Raw genomic sequence first — 19826 nt, forward strand, 5'->3', positions numbered from 1 at the left:
AGTCTTGAAGGGAACGTATGTTTTGTTGTGTTTGGTAGGATTATTGGGGTATGTTTAAGTTCAGAAAACCTAAAATTAATCATTGAATAATGAAACAATAGATTTTGTGAATTTATTTTAAAAAGATAAATCCTGAAGACTATTCAGAGACCAGTTTTATCCACTGCATATCATGATGTCAGATATTCTGGATGTTTATTTCTACATTTATTATATATATATATATATATATATACATATATAGACCAAACCTTTGATGTAACAAATCCGAGACAAAGCAGAATTCAGCTGGAAGAGATAAATTATAGCTAGTATAATAATGTAATATCCAGGCAATCTGACATCTTCAAAAAGATCTTGAAATGAAAAAGGCGGGCTTGAAAGATGAAAATGTAACTGAAAATGTAGGTCATCATTGATTGAAATACATCATTAAGACACCTATAATAAACATGATTAAATGCTGGTCATAAACCTGACACGGAGTGCAAAATATGTCTACATCAAACTGGCCCCCAGTGCATCAGTTTCATTGGCCTAACCAGGGCAAACAAATAAACAATGTCAAGATGCTATAATTGGCACTGAATCCTTTGAGCATGGTGGACTCAGGATAGCTGTTACCCCCAAATAAGTCACCAGACTCAGAGAGGAGTTGGATAGGGCTTGAAGAAGAGGGGGCAGGGATCGGGGATGCGGGGGTCATTTCTTAACCTGTCAACCAGGCCTGAAAAAAGACTAATGTTTACTGCAGTAGGAGGTGGGGTTGGGGGGGCAATAGCTTTTAATAAACTCTTGAGTGATTGTTACAATGATGGAGAAGGCTTGAACTCAAGTAGGGCCAGTAATGATATGGGTTCACAGACCAGCTCCATTGTCTTGTAAATACACTGTGACTCCCCCATTCCCCCTCAACCCTAAATAGCTGAGGCTTGAGGAGGAGTGGGAAGGGGGTTTGTGGTGGTGGTGGTGGTGGTGGTGGTGGGGGGGGGGGGCGGGGGGTTCAGCTTTTTTAGGTCCCAGCTTTAGTTAATCATTTTGATTGGATTAAGGTCACCATGGCCCCTGATAATGTGAAAGGTCAAAGCCCCCGGATTAAGCCCTTTGTCAGAGAAGGGATGAGTCTGGCTCACGGCCTTTTGATGGGGCTTAGTAGTAGCACTTTTTTATTTCGTTTCGTTTGATTGATGCTTGTACGCGTCCATGCATCCGCATTGTTCCGGCTTGTCTGTTTGTCTGCCGTGAAGACGGGCGTGTGTTTGTCTTCTCAAGGTTTTTGTGTGTTGTGTGTGTGGTGTGTGTGAGGGGGTGAAAGGATCACTCAGCCCCAAGGGCTTTGCATCCCACTCTTAGCCCATTACTGCCAATCTGCTCGAATGCACATTTTGGCAAATGCGGACGCGAGCATGTCTTGCCAGTACTGGTACGAGACACCACATGTCAACACAGAACAGAGGCTAAATGCAATCACCCCCTCAATTTCATAATCTTTGATGAACAGATTTAACTGACTGTTTTCATCACCATGTAAATCCGGAACATGGTGGTCACTGATACTGACAAAAAAAAAGTTTGTTCCTGAAAGTTAAGGACAGAGCACAGAATCTGGGCTTCATCTTGTGAAAAGTTGTTTTTTGCCTGAGGATGAGTAGAATCCTCTGGAGCTACAGTATGAATGATGGATAGCGAGAGGTCATTGCATGCAAAAGTCATTCTCAGTTTCTCTGGGAGTTCACACAGAGCAGGTAGCCAACTGAATGAAAACTCTAAAAATAATGGTCCCGCTCCAGCGTGGGGTCGAATGTCTGGCAGACCATTGATGCCCAATGATTGATTTGTGTCTGATTGTTTGGTCAAGTTAAGAAGAGTGACAAAATGAGATAATTCATTTTTGGTCATATAACTGTTGTGTTTCATTGCAGTGTCTTTTAGCCCTGCTCAGTACAGTGGTGTTTGTTTGACAACCCACCACTTGAACCATTTTGTTCAAATTTTCCTGACAATAAAGTTGTTTGCAGATATGATACAAAATGTTATTTAGAGAAAAATCTGTTTTTGTAATGAATACATATTCCTTTACTGTACTGGCAGAATTGGGAGCATACTGGTAGGAGGGTAGACTGGTAGCATGGGGCACTGGTGGTCAGAACTGTCTGAATGTTTCCGGTGAAAAATTGGTATAGAAATATAGAAAGCATATAGCATATAGAAAATGCTCTTTCCAAAGTATGAAAACCAAATGATTAATGGAAATTTCTGCACTTCCTGAGAAACCCGCAGTTAAACCCAAGGCAAGAGTCCTCAGTGTGTGTTCAAGGTCAGGTCAGTATTAGGACTGTCAGACTCTCTGGCATCAGAGCAAATCCAGTTGGCTTTCACTGACTGTCAAGACGAAAACGAAGCTGAAAAGTGAATACACTCCCACTGTGTAATTATGGTGCAGAGTATGTAGAAACGTTGTGTGGAAACTATGCCCCATGAAAACATGACTGCGTATTAATTCACATTTCATCTCAGGTTTTTGCAATGGCTGGTTGTGAAGTTCACTCTCTTTGAACAAACCAGTTCTCTCGCTCTTTCAGGTCATAGTCTCTTTGATTTCACTAAAAAGGGTTTTGGTTAGGCACGCAAAACATATCTTTAAAAGTATTATTGCTACACACTTATTCATCCATCCACCATTCATCTGTGCTTTATCCATCCATCTGTTTTTTTCATTGTTTCTGAGGTGTGTGATTTCTGATGATCGCTTCTGACTTTCTCAGACTTCAGATCCCAACAGCTGTATATGATTGAAATCTCTATGTTTATTGAAAATATCTGCATATTTTGGAGCGTTGTTGAAGGTCAGGCAGCTTGGAGATTGCGCTTTGAGGTGCTTTAGCCTCCCGAACCGGGCCTGGGTAGGAGGGTCGGGCAATACTGTCGAGTGTGGGTGTGTAATCAGCCCTCTTTCAGGTGCGGTTCCAAGCCCCGCCCCCATCTGTCCATTTCCCAGGACCTCCCTGGGGCCATGTCTGCATCAGCGATCATTCATTTACATTAACCGAAGTGTCAAAACACACGGCGGAGGAATCCGGCCCTGTTGAAAGGAGAGAATTCGCGCATGTGCTCTGCGTGGTCCAGCATGGCCGTCTGAGCATGCTCAGAACACCCAGAAAGCCCGCTTGTCTTAGACTCCTTCTAAGTTCAAAAGTGACGTGAGCTCTTCACTTCCATGGGTATGGGCTAAGCAAGCTACAGAAGTTAAATTTGAATTTAATGATACGATTATGTTTGACGGTGATAGTTTCAGCTAAGTCACCAAATCTTATTTTTTCTAGCACAAATTTATGAATGAATTTACAAGTGGATAGAGGCTTAGAGCTCAAAGAGGAAAGTTAAATTGGCTTGCTAATACCCCAGTTGTGGACAACTGGCCCACTTTCAATTGACCTTAGTTATGTAAAAGTAATTGGTGAAAGTGACACAAAGACCATTTGATATTTTTTCCCCACAAGTTGGAATTGCACAGGAACAGACCATTTTCAGTCCTGATGATTTGTTAGTGCTTTGAGGTCCTCTCTCTCGTGCTGTAATTTGCTTCTCTCCACATGTAGTACTGTTGACATAGGAAGCCATGCAGCTCTTTTCATTGAGTGCAGCAGTCTCAGACTGCATGCATCATAGCAAATAGTTCCAACAGAAAAGAAGTTTAAACATAATTTGGAAAAATATATAGTCAGGCACTATACACAAGAACAACCTCATAACGTCACTGTAAAAACTGCTTTGGAGTTACATAAAGTAAATTATTTTGCTTTAAAACACAAATCTGTATCAGTAATTCAAATTTGGTTGGTCATCAGAAACTTCTTTAAATATTGAAAATAACATTCTTTGCACACAAAACTGGCCGGGCCAGTAGAAAGCATGCACTAAAACTGAAATAATATCAAAAGTCTCCAGAAAGTGAACTTTCCCTTTAGATGAAATGCACTAATTAGTAATTTAATTGTTGTTTAGTTTGCAAAGATCTGAAATGCATTTTTAAAACAAACCTATAATTTGAATTATTGCTTATATGTAAATTACACTATAAGTATTGTTTATCATCAGTCTAGACTGATGTGATTACCTGTGTCTGCCAATTTTTTTAAATATCTGTCGTAATAGCCTCTTTAATTAATGATAAGAGGAAAAACTGCACTTAACATGCTCCTCAGTGGTAATGCCCAACTTAACCACCCCATGAAAAGGTCAGGGAATTCAGGTTATGACCTCTGACCTTTAGTTGAGAAACTGTTACCATTTAGGATGTGATAGGAGGTCCCTCCTTTTCATAAAATGCATGTTTTTCCATGCTGGGGGGAGGCTAGCTCACCGGTATATCATTAACTCTCTGCAAGAAAGAAAGGAGGGGTGCAGTAAATGGAGTTGATGGGGGGACCTTAGCCCACTCCCCGCTGGGCCCGGCTTGGAGCACAATATCTCCGCAACCATGAGATTAAGCCGGAGAGAAAGCGCTTTTCACCATTCACACGCCCTCTAGATTGTTTTATTAAACCGTTTGAATAGGGATTTCCCCGTCTGCCGACAAGCGGGGTCCGGCCAATGCATAGTTCTCTGTTGCTATGACTTAACTTGGTCCCCACTAATCACTGGCGAGGGCAAATTTCATATAAAATATCTGGGGCCATTGTGGACCTAACAGGGCGTGACAGTGGCAGCACAATGGAGGATTCAGGCCCCCAGCAGGTAATACGGACCACTTGCCATACCGGGGTCCAGCAAAGTGTGTTGGGAGGGGGAGGGGAGGAGATGGTGGAGGTGGTGGAGGTGGTGGCGGTGGCGGTGGCGGCGGTGGTGGAGGGGAGGGGTTAGTAGTGTGCTGTCACAAGCGATCAGTCCACTTAGGCCCAGTGGCGCATTCCTTTCTCAGGTGGGCCGAATCCCCGCCTCCTCTGCGTCTGTACATTTTTCTCTCTCTCTCTCTCTCTCTCTCTCTCTCTCTCTGACTCTTCTCATCCGTTCCCGGCTAATCCCACCCCCCCCCCACCCCCCACCCTTTTCGACTCCTCAGTCTTTGCAGCATCATTGTCACCGAGTGGGAGGAGCCAGCCCCTCACTTTATTGGCTTCCTGATAATAAAAAGTGGGCGACTCCACGGTTTTAAATGGAAATTGAATGGGAGTCTTTCACGCCCCGACTATTCACACCTCCGGCCACCCCGCGTCTCGGCTGGGAGATTGTAAAAAGCCATTCCGCTCGACCAAATTAGCGACTAATGGGAAATACAGGATTATCATGGCCCGGTTTTGCAGGTGGGGAAGTTATTTTTTTTAGAGGGGGGAGTGGGGTGGGGTTTATAAGAATAATTGATTTTTATTCATTTCTCAAATTGCAATGGGGTCACGCCTTCCTTTCAGAGGCAGAGAAGGGAATGCCAGCGAAGGGTTTTTTTTTTCTGCTTCAAGGAATATCGTTAACAAAAAAAAAGGCTGAATTGAAGTCATTCCGACGCGAGACAATCGAGCGTGCCGAGACACCGGGCCTGGTGCAGAGCCACGCCAGACACTGTGGAGTACACGGGGGCAGATGCCACGGGCGTCTATTGCATCACCACTCTCGATGCCCCTAATATGTCTGCTGGTTGAAGCCTGCAGCGGGGCAGGAGACTGTTGAAATCCCGCTACCTTCTCGCTCACGCTGTCTTCACTGCAAGACCGTACAAGATCCGGGAACTGTGTTTCAATGAAGTGCACCTCTGAAAGTGAAGAAATGAGGAGCAGGAGGCTAGAAATCCTAAAGGCCTGTTTTAAACTAGTTACACCCACCACCCCCATAATTACTTAAGTTGTTTTACTTTAAAATTTTATTTTATGTTTCATTGTCAACATTTTAAATGTAGCAAGACAAGGAAATATATGCACATCAATTTGTAGGTCCTAGATTGAGGGAGGCACATGAATACAGAAAAGAAAACCATACTGTACACTATGTTGCCACATGATTATTTCATTGGAATAAGACAAGCTATAGTCATAGCGAGTTTTTTCTTTGTTCAGACATGTTAAAGGTAGCCTATGTGTTTTGACAAAGCAATGAGTTGGAAATTTTTATTGAGATATAGGTCATCATCAATTGTTCCACTCTAAAGTTAGATCATACTGATACATGAACACAAATGCAAGTAATCTCCAACATTTGCTTGTATAATGACTTAGGACACAGCTCTAACAAGTCGTTGGTTTCTCTTCGTCTACATTTGCGGTGAGCCTGAGTATGCCTGCGAGTACATTCGTTCATATATGCATGTGTTTGTGTGTGCAGGAACATGAGAACATAAGCTTTGACAAAACCTCAAACACACCTTAATGCTTGTAGTCACTACCATAGAGTGAGAACTGATCTGAAAGATCACAAGAACATATATTCTAGGAGCTTCATACTAGCGTCAGAGACAGTCCACCAGGAGCACAAAGCTTTGCTATTATGGCATTAACAAAATTTGTGTGCGCTACCGACAAGCGTAACCAGCACTGTTTGTAAATACGAGCGTCGAGCCAACTGCAGTTTGGTGTGTGAATGTCGCCATTGTTTCCCAGACACGTCTAGAAAGGCTGTCTATTGCATAACCTTTCAGAAGCTTAATTGAACCCATTAATTACAGCTCTGGCAGAAGTCTTTTACCATCAGCGTGCGGATGTTCCTGATCTGCAGTGACTCACTGGCTGACGGTGTAAAACCAATGCTGCATGGCCCTCATTCTACCAATCACTTACGTATTTGTGTACCAGGCACTGTGCAATCCTTTAAATGCCCTCTCCTTGTGGAATTAGACGGCTCTCCCACTGTCCTTCCTGAAACCCATGGCCCCCCGACTGGACTCGATCGATACTCCCTGACTTTTCAGTGCCTGACTTTTTACAGGACTCGCATCTGGAATTTGAGTCAAGTAATAGTTTATGATTAATATCATTGTAGTTAGCATCTGTAGTTCAGTAAAAGATTATCAATGGGTTAGTAAATAAATTATAAATCTCTGTTAGTGGTAGGCAGATCATTTCTTTGCGATGGAAAAACAAACAGGAACCAAAGTAATCCCGCAATGTACAGAGAGAAAGTCTTCTCCTAGAGAAGGCTGCAGGTTCAACTGCAGGAGATAGCAATGCTGTTTTACCCCTGAGCAAGGAATTGCATCAGTATCCAGCTTTGAAAATCAACAATATGTGAAGTAGTAAGATAAAAAGGTACATAAGATGTCCATAGTAAGGGCATGGAATAAATCATCTTAAAAGTCACTGTAAAGACTCTGAATTGGCAACTGGAGCATATGCAGAAAGCCAGTAAAAATGAGTGACGGCATTATCTTCAATTATCATTTTATAGCAGGTGTTATATTTAATGGAGAAGTAAATCATAATAGTTTTGCTCCTCCCTTATGTCCTTCTATATTTATCATAAAGTAGACATATATGGAGATGTATGGAGAGATTTCAGTGGTAGAACCCGACGTTTCTGTACATAAACTTCACTCTGACATTAAGCTGGGCCTCTTCACTGCAACGCAAGCTGAGCGACTCCCTCTCCTCTGTCTCGTTCCCGCAGCCACGAGAGAGTCGGCGTTCGTGCACGCCATCGCCTCGGCCGGGGTGGCCTTCGCGGTGACGCGCTCCTGCGCCGAGGGCTCGGCCACCATCTGCGGCTGCGACACGCGGCACAAGGGCCCCCCTGGGGAGGGCTGGAAGTGGGGCGGCTGCAGCGAGGACGTGGAGTTCGGCAGCATGGTGTCCCGCGAGTTTGCCGACGCCAGGGAGAACCGGCCCGATGCGCGCTCCGCCATGAACCGACACAACAACGAGGCCGGACGCACGGTAAAGAACACCTACTCGGGACAGATATACACACAAATTATTTATCCTCATAATCATTTATACGTACACTGTAAGACCTGGGCAGCAGTCCTCAATAAATCTCTCTCACTTTTGAATTCCACAGAAATAATTACTTTTTACATCATGAGGAACACAAAATATGCCTTTTAAAATGTAATATTTTGTATGTCAATGGAATAGGAGTCAGAATGCTATTCACTATTTGGCACCATAATATGGAGTGTTTAGATTTTTATGATGAAATACACATTGATAAATTACTCGATTATCTGAAGTCAACTTATCATTATTATATGTGAAAAGAAAAAGAAAAATATATTTTATATTAAATATAATCTCCAGACTAGTTATGAAGATTGCATTTTACAGTACAGTGTATTCATATTTCTTTAAATATGAAAGATAAATATGAAAGATAAGTTTCACAATTTAGTACTAAATAAACACGAATGAAATAGCAAAAAGACATTTGAGTCCATCACTGTGTTTACAGTTCAGACTAAAGCCCTGACCTAAATTATTTACCAAAACACAACCTGTACTGCCATTTATGAATGTTTCTGAAGTGGCAGTAATAGCCTTTTCTGGGAGGGTTTCAAACTAATATGCATAACATTACAGTAATAGGATGTAGCCAGCAACTATACTAATAAAAAAACACTGTTTCGGCACCACATTTGTTATTTTATTATGTTTAGCCCTTTGGGGGCTAAAATGTTATTTTTAAGACTTCCCTCCTTGTGTTTCTCAGTCTATTAATGACCACATGCACTTGAAGTGCAAGTGCCATGGTCTGTCAGGGAGCTGCGAAGTCAAGACCTGCTGGTGGTCCCAGCCTGACTTCCGGGTGATCGGCGATTACCTGAAGGACAAGTACGACAGCGCCTCGGAGATGGTGGTGGAGAAGCACCGGGAGTCCCGGGGGTGGGTGGAGACTCTGCGGCCCAAGTACACCTTCTTCAAGCCGCCCACCGAGCGCGACCTGGTCTACTACGAGAACTCGCCCAACTTCTGCGAGCCCAACCCCGAGACGGGGTCGTTCGGCACGCGGGACCGCGCCTGCAACCTGACGTCCCACGGCATCGACGGCTGCGACCTCCTCTGCTGTGGCCGGGGCCACAACACCCGGACGGAGAGGCGCAAGGAGAAGTGCCACTGCATCTTCCACTGGTGCTGCTACGTCAGTTGCCAGGAGTGCGTGCGGGTCTACGACGTCCACACCTGCAAATAGGGCCCCCCCTGCCCCCACCACCCCGTGCTGCGCTCCTATCTGATCCCCTCCTCTGATGAAACCGTTTCAACTGAGAGAAGAAGGCAGCAGACGGAGCCAGAAGGCTCAAGACCCTTTTGCTGACGCTCGTCTCGAGTGAGGAGGAGATGTGGCCTTTTCTTGCGGCTTTTTTACACACGAAAGACACAAAAAAACCCTGTGCAGAATTGAGCAGACCGCTCCACGAATATAATCGGCGTAGGCGATAGCCATTTGGCAAAGATATTTAGCCTTGGTCCTAGGTAACCCCCCACCCCCCCCCCCCCCCCACCTCCCCTTGTTGCTAGGTTGAGAAACCTGTATGTGGGTAACCTCTGTGGAGGACTGACTGACTGAAGCTCCAGCTTGCACAGAGAGCACTGAGGAAACCACTCACTCTACAACAGGAATCAAGGACTCAGTTTTTTGATGCAAGATTTTTTTTTGGAGGGGGGGAGTGCTGAAAGGGATGAATGGGACTACAAGTGAGGGGTCTCAGGCGCCTGCGATCTCAAACAATTGTCACACACACACACACAAAAAAAAGAATGAGAAACCGTTTAAAGTGTTTTTGTTTTTTTGTGCGTGACACGTGGCTTTGTGAATTCCAATGGGGGCACTGCCTCAGGGATCTTCCTGGGTCGTCGTCTCAAGAATGCAGGGAGCTACACTGTCCGAACCCCATAAATCTTCAGATGCTTCTTGGAGCTTGTTGTATTTGTCTTCCAATGCGTTTCATTGACATTCTGAATACTCTTCAAAATCCACCTCTCAAAATGCTGTTTTTTATTTTTCTTCAAAGGGGAACTCAATGATTTGATGTGCCATGATGTACATGGACATGTATAAAGGTGAATCTGTGTGCCAGAAAAAAAAAATATGAGCAAATTTATATTTAGTGCTGTTTCACAGACCAAGTAACAACTGATCACAGCACTTTTTGGTGGGTGCATACCCATATATTAAGACCTCAAATGCCCTTCAGAGGTAAACATTGTAGACACTGTAAATCTACCTTCAGTATCCACCAACTGACACAAAACTGCATGCATATTCTGTACTTTAGATGAGAGCTGACCTCTAGGGAGTATTAGAAAATAATTTGCATGATATTAGTAGTTTCACATTCCTCTAACTTTTTTAGACAATATAGTGAGAGCAAAAATATAAATGCTGAGTCTAAAATATCTAACCTGGCACTCAACTTTGTTACATTAGTAATAATATATTTCATAGTCACTATTGATTTTAATGCAAAGTAGCTGGCACCAGGTCTTATATTTGCACTGCCTCCGAGAAGCAGAGTGCAAATTATGGATATGCACTCAGGAAGTAAAATAATACAACCTTTTGTCTTTATACATATCCATATACATGATGGACACAAAATTTTGAATAATGATGAGCATTACCCTTTGACTACCGGTAAATTCATGAATAAATGTTTTCACAACATCTTACTGGAACACATTCAAAAGCACACATCAGATATTTAAAGTGTTATCGAGCATGGTAATTGAATGAGTGGTTGTTTTTATATTAAACATAGTGTTAACCAGTTATTAATATTTTGGGTAAGAATGCACTTGCACCTGTGTGAATGTATTTCCTTTCTTTCATTTTTCATTCTTTTTTTTTTGGCAAACTCAAGATTGAGCCCTGAATACATTTTTCCCTCTGTTCCACTTTAGATTTTGGTAGTGTGTATGAGAAACAAACTGCAAGTTCAAATGCCACAATTATAGGTTGTTATAGGTTCACTTTTTGGTTTGTTGCTACAGCTGTTTGTTTTGTTGGCCATTGTAAGATGTTGGAAACATTCATTTCCCAAAGACTAATTAATTTTAACTCAAACTGAAGAGAAGATTGAGGGAAAATTTAAATATGTTAAAACAATCGGGCACTTCAGTATTGTGAACAGAGAAAAACTTCAATGTATCCTCATTTAGTAGCACCCCAGTAATGCTGTCAGCAGCGGTCAAGAGAACAGCCCAGTGCTGCTCCCAGTCTGTTTAAATGTCGACTTCTTGGTGACAAAACCAGAGTGGGGTGGTATTTCTGGCAGTACATGCAAATTAGTGCGTTTTCAGGTTAATGGAGTTTAAAATGGCTGTTCAGAGCTTTCTTGACCAAATTCCTGGCAACTTACGGCACTTTTAAATCTGTTGTACTTTGATACTGTAGGTGCTCTGAAGTCTTATACTTTATAATCCATCTCTAGTCCCAAGAACAATAACTCAGATGGGAAATTAACATTGTTTTCTGACCATGAAAAAGTCATAGCTTTGAAGTATTTTTTGAGTATTTTTGCTAAGTTAGTGGGTCTATGTATTGTTTTTGATTTTGACCCAGTGTAGTCACAGAAATGGGTAACATCTGCCAAAAATGGTCTTTGAATTGATCCCAGCACAGCACATATGAAATTCTGCATGAATACCATTCCTAGCTATCTGGCATACTCATGCCTGATCAGATATGTGGATAAACGCAGTGGGAATCTTGGAGCTTCCCCTTGGAGCAGCAGGACCAGAAACAAATCACTCATCCCTCTTTGAATGCTGCTATCCAACCACAGCTATACACTATTAAAGACTATATATATAATATGTATTTGTATTTTCTTCTTTCTATGAAAGACTGTGTAGACATAGTTTTGAACGAAAATCAATGATGTGAAGTTTTGTACTAATTCAGTTTTCATATATAACTTGTATACGTTAACCATATAGGCATAATTTAAAAGTATTGTCTCTTTAATATTTTAGATGGTTGGTACCAGTGAGGACACAGAGGCTGTTAGCCTCTGCTTGTAAAAACTACTGACTGTTTCAGATTCAGTTTTTGGAATGTTCTATGTCTAGTGTTCCTTTTCCACCACTTTCACATTTAAAATATTTTTTAAATGAAAATCTCAGATTCACTTATATGTAAGACCTCCAAAAAAACAAAAAAAAAAAACAAAACAAAACTTGTATCTCGTTTCACATAATATGCATTGGGCAAATTCAAAAGCAATTTCCATGGCTTTTGAATAACAAATATGCTAAATTTACTTGTAATTCTCATGTCATTATGTGTCCCAAAAGTATTATATAATATGTTTAAAATAATTATTATTGCAGAATAGTTCTGGTAAATTGCTAAATTAAAATGAAGGCAAAACTGAAAAACATTGATGGCCTTATCACCGCCATCAGTTCCATTGATATGTGCGAGAATTCCTATTTCAGGGTTTTTTTTTTTTTTTTTTTTTTTTTTTTTTTTCACGTGTATGTGCTTGGGGCTTGTAATACATTGAAATCATACCAAGGCTCCATTTTTATTGCATTTCAAAGTGAAAACCTTTCCCTGCTGTTATTGCATAGAATTATTCATTTACTCTGATAAACTACTGAGGAACATTTCCAATTTGAAAATCTACTGTACTGCAGTCGTTTGTTTGATTATGCTTTTTTTTCTTTGTTTACTTTGGGAAAAAAACATTCTGCCTATGTTCTTAAAGTCTTAAAATCCAAAGTTTTGTATAAACTAGTTTTGTGGCTTTTTTTGAATTTCTAAAGTCTGATGTTTTTGTATGATTATTTATTTTTACCATAAATGTATATATTAGTAAGTAAGAGTATATATTTGCAGAATGAATAACTTGTCTGGACAGTGTTGTCACTCTGTAACACTGTAACAGCTTTTACCTCAACGTCTGTTTTTCACTGACCTTACACAGGGTCATCCTGTGTGCCCACTGTCTGTACTAGGCTGATAGATGTTAACGTTATGATAACAAAATTAAAAGAAAATAAAAAAACAGCCACGTGTTTGAAGCCCTTTTTATGCACCATGTCACCTTAGAGCAAGATGTCAAGAGCTCTTCTTTTACTAGAGAAATATAATTGGAGGATGAGGAATCATGTTTCAGTGCATTCTTTAAATGAATACGAGTACATTGGGCACACTACATATTTCTAAATGAAAATTAAAAGTGAGTTTTATGGAATACATATACATTTCAGGATGGTGATCCTCAGACCTCAGTGAATTGGTACAATTATTTATTTACTTAATTTTGTCCTTTAATTCTCACATGCTGCCCATATTTCCACAGACAGTGACCTCGGCACTTGATAAAAATCAAGAGAAAAGGCTGTATGAAATAACCCAAAAAGTGAGCTCAAGTAGGCATAAAAGTGAGTCTTTTATGCCCAGAAATTAATTATAAAATAATTTTCTTCCATTCTAACAAAATCGCTCAGAATTTTTTTAAAGAAGTGTAGTAATTCTATTTCATGAAAAGATAGCTTTAAGAATTGTTGGAACCCCTGTTTTCGTGACTTTGTGAAACCTGTCTGTTATTAATAATGTGTATTACATGTATAGAGAAAAATTACAAACAATGCATGGCAGAATTAGACCAATATCCACTGATAATAATGAAAAAGTAATCAATGAAAAGTGACCCCCCATATTACAATGAAGCCCTGTAGTACCAAGATCGCAGAAACAGAGTTTCCTCATCCTGCTGGCACAAGGGCTAAGCTCACTGATACGTTGTGACACCCTATAGCCTCATGATCATTGTATAAAAATGTAATCAATTGGAGTTAACCAAATTACAGCAAACCCCAAACAAACTTACAGTATATCAGTGACCTGGAACCACAAACACAAGCACAGCTATTAGTAGACCACTGCCTGACCCCGGCAACTGATCAGTAATTGAGGAAATATTTGTGCAAACTCAGCCAGACCATTGAGAATGGCAGACAAAGACAGACTTGGTCAAGAGAAGCAGGCTGTGTTCCCACTGAAGTCAAGGAGCAGTAGAAACAGAATTTCTTACAAGTTGTGAAAAATACAAGCCACCTTCAGCAGAATATTACCACATATCCATATCTCAGTGAGCAAAAGCCAGAATGTAGACATCTAGAGTGGAATAAATATAAGTTGAGAAACATTTGACGTAAACTGACTAGGTTAACCCAAATATAGCACAGGTTTTAATAGATTATGGCCTGGCTACAAAGTTCACATCCTGGGGTGATTTTTAAAATATATTTTACAGTGCATACATACAGGATTGAAACTACACCCTGGCTTTTTTTTGGGGGGGGGGGGGGGGGGGCTGTGATTGTTGATGGGGGATGGGGGATGGGGGGTGTGATCACAGACAGACATTTCAGGGGAACTCCCCCTGGCTCCCCTTGGCTGAACCCTGCTCACAGAAGTTTCACAACCTGCTGGCATTGCAAGGACCAACAAATTGTATTTTGGTAAACAAAGTCCCTTGTATAGCAACATCTCTCTTCTAGAGGTTGTACAAATGAACATATTTATACACACAAATATTTTTCTCATCTCTGTGCTTCTTCCATTCTCAGTTCTCAAGTAGTACAAGCTCTTCACTCCCAATTACCCACATAGTAATGTTGATATGAGAAGCTGCACAACACATTTTCTTGAGCGCAGCCTGTGGTTACAAGTGCCATAGGAAATAGTTCCAATCCAAAATAAGATTATGTTTTATTTTTTTCTGAATAATCTAGATACATACCATTGTTGGAGGCACAGCATTGCTGTCTAAACTGCTTAGGAGTTACTTGACAGTTTAGTTTCTTCAGAAGCTTTTGTAAACATAGAAAATATCCTTCACTACATACAAAAACAGTTCAGGCCAATTGAATTGAACATACACTAAAATGGAAATAATATCAAAAGAACTTGAGAAAGGGAAATATCACTTTAAGAACAGCAACACCCATTTTTATGAGGCCGAAAGAGTGACTGTGTGGCATTGGCAGCACAATATGTGACTTCATGCCACAAGGCCTTCTTTCCTCTCCCACTCAAGCCTTTCAAGCAGGGTTCCCTGGTGGTCTTCTCTCTCTCTCCTTCTCTCTCTCTCTCCGCATTGAGGAGAGAGTAGTGGCTCCTCCAGTTTTTTTGCCCCAGTGTAAAGCTCCCTGTCACTGCTGACATTGCTGATGTTCTTGTATGATCTACGAGAACACAGCCGTCACAAGAATTTAGCCATTACAACAAATCCATTCTCAAAATAATATCACCCTCCATATGGCTTTGTAGAGTAAGGATTACTTATATATGCAAGCTGAGAAGCAGTGAGAATGTTAGACTTCAATTAGAAGACTCAGGATTTTGTGTGTATTTCAGTATGTAATTTAGTTGATTTGTTAAACACCAACTTTAAATGGGGTGTTCATAACCCAGCCAGTGAATCACACCCTCTCTTCCCTCTTCCTATCTCCCTCTTTCCAGTACCCCGAGGTGAAAGTTGTGGACACACTGCCTCAGGAATCCACCAAGAGATATGCTTATCAAGAGGATGTGGTCATATGGTCAGATCAGTCTCTCCTGATAAGGAAATGAGATACATGCCACCACACAGGCAAAGGCTGGGGGTGGGACTGTGCAGACACTGTTCCCAACTTTTTCTTGTCTCGTCTGAGAAGGGCCTCAATTTTAGTGTTTGAAATCACTGTATTATATCCAAATTATAGTCCAAATCATGCACTTTTGTAACATGTACATAATGACATACAATGGTGTGATGTATGTGACGTAATTTTGTATACAAGCTCTCAGCCATCTAATATAGCTAGTAAACAATGAGATTTGGAGACTATGGAGAAACAATGTGAAGACTGCAATGATTGGCAGCAATGCAAAACACAACTGATCGGTACAAATATGGTCTGAGGGGAAAGAAAATATACTCCCTTTATTTAATGACTTTTCAAATATCCAAATGTAGTGCTGACTTTGAAAAAGACCAGACGTGTCACTGGGTGCTATCAGAAAATAAGGTGCTGACAGGTTATGAAAAAGTTACTAGATTGAACAACAAGAGCTTCAAGTTGGCAACACTGTGGGGAAGCAGCATCCTGGGCTTTAACCCTGACACCAAACTGGCGAAATTTGCACTCATGCTGAAAAGGCATAATCCCTTTGCTGCTCTTTTGTCTGCATAGAGGTCATTATTGTAGTGGTCAGCATGGTCCTCCCCTGCTGGTTGGGAATGGTATGGGCAAGCATGCTCTCTTCTGAAGGGAAGCACACAAAATGTGAAATAACAGAACAAATGCAAAGTGGAGAAAATCAAGCTATCCAAGTGTGTGGATCGGTCATATATATATTTTCCATCCATAATAAGGCTAAGAAAACAAAACCCTGTCAGTCTTCACTACAAATATAAGCCTGGACTAGTCCACAGGAAGGACAATGCTATCATTCTTGTACGACGCTCCATTCTCACCGGATTTTCCACAAAATCTTTAATAATAATTTGATTCTTTTCAGGGCTCCAGAAACCAGCTGAGCTCTTAAGTGACAATAACAAAAAAAATTCTCAGTGAAGGAAAGAAGCCATGAGCGAGCGCTGGAGGGAGAGTTGATCTGGGGCAGATTAGGCCGGCAGTGAATAGAGCCAGGCGAGGCCTAGCGCGAGGGCTCAGCCTGCACCCCCGATACGCATTCATCCCCAGCACAATGTCACCACCAGAGGCCAGGCCTCAGCCCTAAATTACGCCATTATCACAGACAGATTGATACACATCCCCTTCTGCGTGGAATTCACAAACAAATGTTTTGATTTGGCTGCAATTCATTTCAATTCTCTGCATTTTGTTCTCCTTCTGGGCTTCGCTCACAGTTAAGAGTTAATGGCTAGCAGTGAAGCCCCACATTGTCAATGTAACAGACGTGGTCCAAATTCCTGGGTGGTTCAGATGATGTTCAACAAAACTACACAATGGTTCATATTTCCAATTGTCTCGTCAGCTAGCAGGGGAAGCTTCATGATAGATTTAATGAGCTATCTTTTCTTATACAGTGATTAATTGTATTCAGCATGGTTATTTTGCAAATTAGCACAATCAGTGTTCTATATGTATTTCTATATATATACAAGGTGTGGCTTACATTCTGCAAGAGTGTAAATGAAAAGAAATGTTTTTATTCTTTTTTCATATAACTAACATATTTTAGCTACTTTCATGCTTCACACATTTGTATCAGCCACCTCTGGTGTCTGGTGGTTTCCGAAAAGGTCCTCAGACAGGACTCTGCCACTTCTTTTCCACATTCAGTTAATTAATATAGCAATCAACAAAACAGAAAACAGAACTCACAAAAGCCATTTCCTTAGCCAGGACAGACTTCAACATAAGCTAACTGGATATGCAGTAGTACACACAGCTCTCTTGTCCTATTTTATCAATATTATTCCGCTGATTAAAAAACTACATTACGCTGGCATGAAGTCTTTGAGAGGGTGCCCTGTATTTGAACCTTTCCCACTATGGTGAGCTGACAGAGAGAGAGTGATCTTCCACGCATCTGAATATGAGGGCTGGAGCCGAGAGAACCGTGGAGTGTGGCTGGGGGGTGGGGGTGAGGTGGGAGTACCACGTCTCTGATCCGTCTACCTTGCATATACTGTACAACATCCCACAGCACCCTCTCTCTCTCCTTTCATCACTCCAAAAAAACTAAAGGGGGGGTGGAGGTGGACGGCGAGTAGGACAAAACAAGAAACACATAACAGGATGCAGAGGATCCGAGCCGCTTTCCCCCACCATTCCCAGCTGAAGGAAATGGTCCCCTGTGTCCCGACCAGGGGCCAATAACCAGACCGCCACCAAAGTCACACCCACATTGTTAGCAGGTAGTTGCCAGAGGAGGCACGGCTGGCTCCGGGCGAGGAGATGGCATCCTATGTGTGAGAACTTTGACACTATCAGGCCCCAGCTGGCACCACCCAGTGACCATATAAATGGGAGACAATAGGCTTAATTGCAATCAGTCCCCTGTGCCTCTCTTTGTGTTTTGAATTTTCTGCCGCTGAAGAAGGAGAAGACTTACACGGTCTTTCAAAGAGGAGGTCCTGTGCATTTCAATAAAAGCCCTGTGATGGGGGTTGGGGGGGGAGGGGGGTGTCTTCATACAAATGGTTGGTCTGTAAGCCTACCCTGTTGATTTCAGGACAACAAAACACAGAGAAGTCACACTTCTACTCAAACTGTCTCTCCTGTTTCACTTTCGCAGGCCTTTTTGATGTTTGGAGGATCCTAAAACCATTAAGACCATATTCACGTGGCCATTAGCATAGTGCTATTTTTTGCCAAATTCCTTAATCTGTCAAAAGCAAGAGGGCTGAATGACTGCATGTGTGTGGGTGGGTGTGTGTGTGGGTGGGTAGGTGGGTGGTGCAGGGCATTGTATTGGACAACTTGTGGTTTAAAAAGCCTATGATTTAGTTTAATTTGAAATGTGACATTTTCACAAGTAATTACTTTCAAATTTGCTTGACTATATATCCTCTGCTTTCGTAATGCTGCTGATCCAAAATAGTTTAAATTTAAAAAAAATATTTAACAGTAAAAATGTCACATATATCATAATAAGAATGCATATATTGTAAAATAAAGTGTAAGCTTGCAAGCAATGTAAACATATTCTATATGATGGTAGGTGCCTGCAATAAACTGGCAGTAACCAATCTATTGTATAACATATGACGCATTTTGATGTATTTAAATATAGGTCTTGTGTTTTAGGATTATATTTTATTATGTATTGACGTATTATTTTTCATATGGGTATACTCAAAGGCTAACTAAGACCCTTGGCAAAGTGGTGAAAAAGATCACAGAGCTACCTTTGCATGTTGAAATTCTATTTCGGGGTGCATCAAAATCTGTTTGGATGCATCTAAAGGCTTAAGGCCTTTAAGTAGGCTTTAGGCCTTTTGTAGTTCTGATTCAACCTGGGATTATTGGATTCTTACAACAGACTCTAATGCCATCAAGTGAGCAGTGTTTACCTTTCCAAGCCACATTTAAAAACAATCCAGGTAGCAGTGTTAATCCATCCAAACAGTGATGAGCGAGAGGGTAATTACTGAGTGCTTTATGAAGTCGTGAGGTACCATTTCAGGTCTGGTGCTCCACGTGATTGGTTAATGTGGGGCAGAGTCACAAGACCCAAGCAGCCCACAGCTCATCAAGGAAAGGCAGGTTTTGTCGTCGTTCTTTTGACGTTCCCTGTTTTGATTGCCCCTTCCCCCCTCCCAGGTGTCCTTAAGCGATGAAATTCGTGCAGCCACGTAAAATTATGATAAATGGCAGCAAAAACAAAGTGTGAAAGGACCCCCACGCAGGGAGAAGTGGCCCAGCTTAACGCTGTTTTAACAGTCGAGTCATCAGCCTTTTCAGCCGGAGAGCAACTGGTGACAACCTGAAGGGCTTGCCACTCTCACGCCAAAGATCGCAATGGATAACAGGTTGAGGCAATCCTCCGATGAGCGAGACCCATCCCAACAGCTTTCCTCTCTACCACTCTCCCAGCAATGTTCCTGTGACACTGCAGCGGCATTGTGAGAGCCTACAAACTGAGTTATGGGTGTCAGCAAACCGTTTTCATCTCTCTGCCCAGCTCTCTGAAGTACATCTGTTCTCAGTCTGCTATATGGATTATGGCACTGCTGCACCAATCAGTGAACTCTCCCACTAGACACAGGCAGGGGGAACATACCCGTGGTCCCTGAATGGTTAATATTGACTCACAGGTCTAAACTGTCAGGAATGATCCCACAACATGGATTGACTACTTGGGAGGAACTAGAATTGCCCAGGGCCATGGTGCAGTCTTGTGCTTAAGGAAGTAGACAGGCTTAAATCTGCTTTGACTAA

At 41.6% G+C, this 19826-nt stretch overlaps 1 protein-coding gene across 2 annotated transcripts in view; it reads left to right on the forward strand.

Moving 5' to 3' along the window:
• The window catches only part of wnt3a (wingless-type MMTV integration site family, member 3A), a 36414-nt gene extending 27017 nt beyond the window's left edge, over positions 1–9397 (forward strand). For both annotated transcript variants that reach the window (XM_035430714.1, XM_035430713.1), the window contains exons 3-4: positions 7591–7856; positions 8629–9397. In XM_035430714.1, coding sequence (XP_035286605.1) covers positions 7591–7856; positions 8629–9108 — 746 coding nt within the window. In that variant the 3' untranslated portion in view covers positions 9109–9397. The remainder of the gene's footprint in view (positions 1–7590; positions 7857–8628) is intronic.
• Positions 9398–19826: the final 10429 nt, after the last annotated feature.

This window comes from Anguilla anguilla, chromosome 8 (assembly GCF_013347855.1).
Source record: "Anguilla anguilla isolate fAngAng1 chromosome 8, fAngAng1.pri, whole genome shotgun sequence".
Lineage (NCBI taxonomy): Eukaryota > Metazoa > Chordata > Actinopteri > Anguilliformes > Anguillidae > Anguilla > Anguilla anguilla.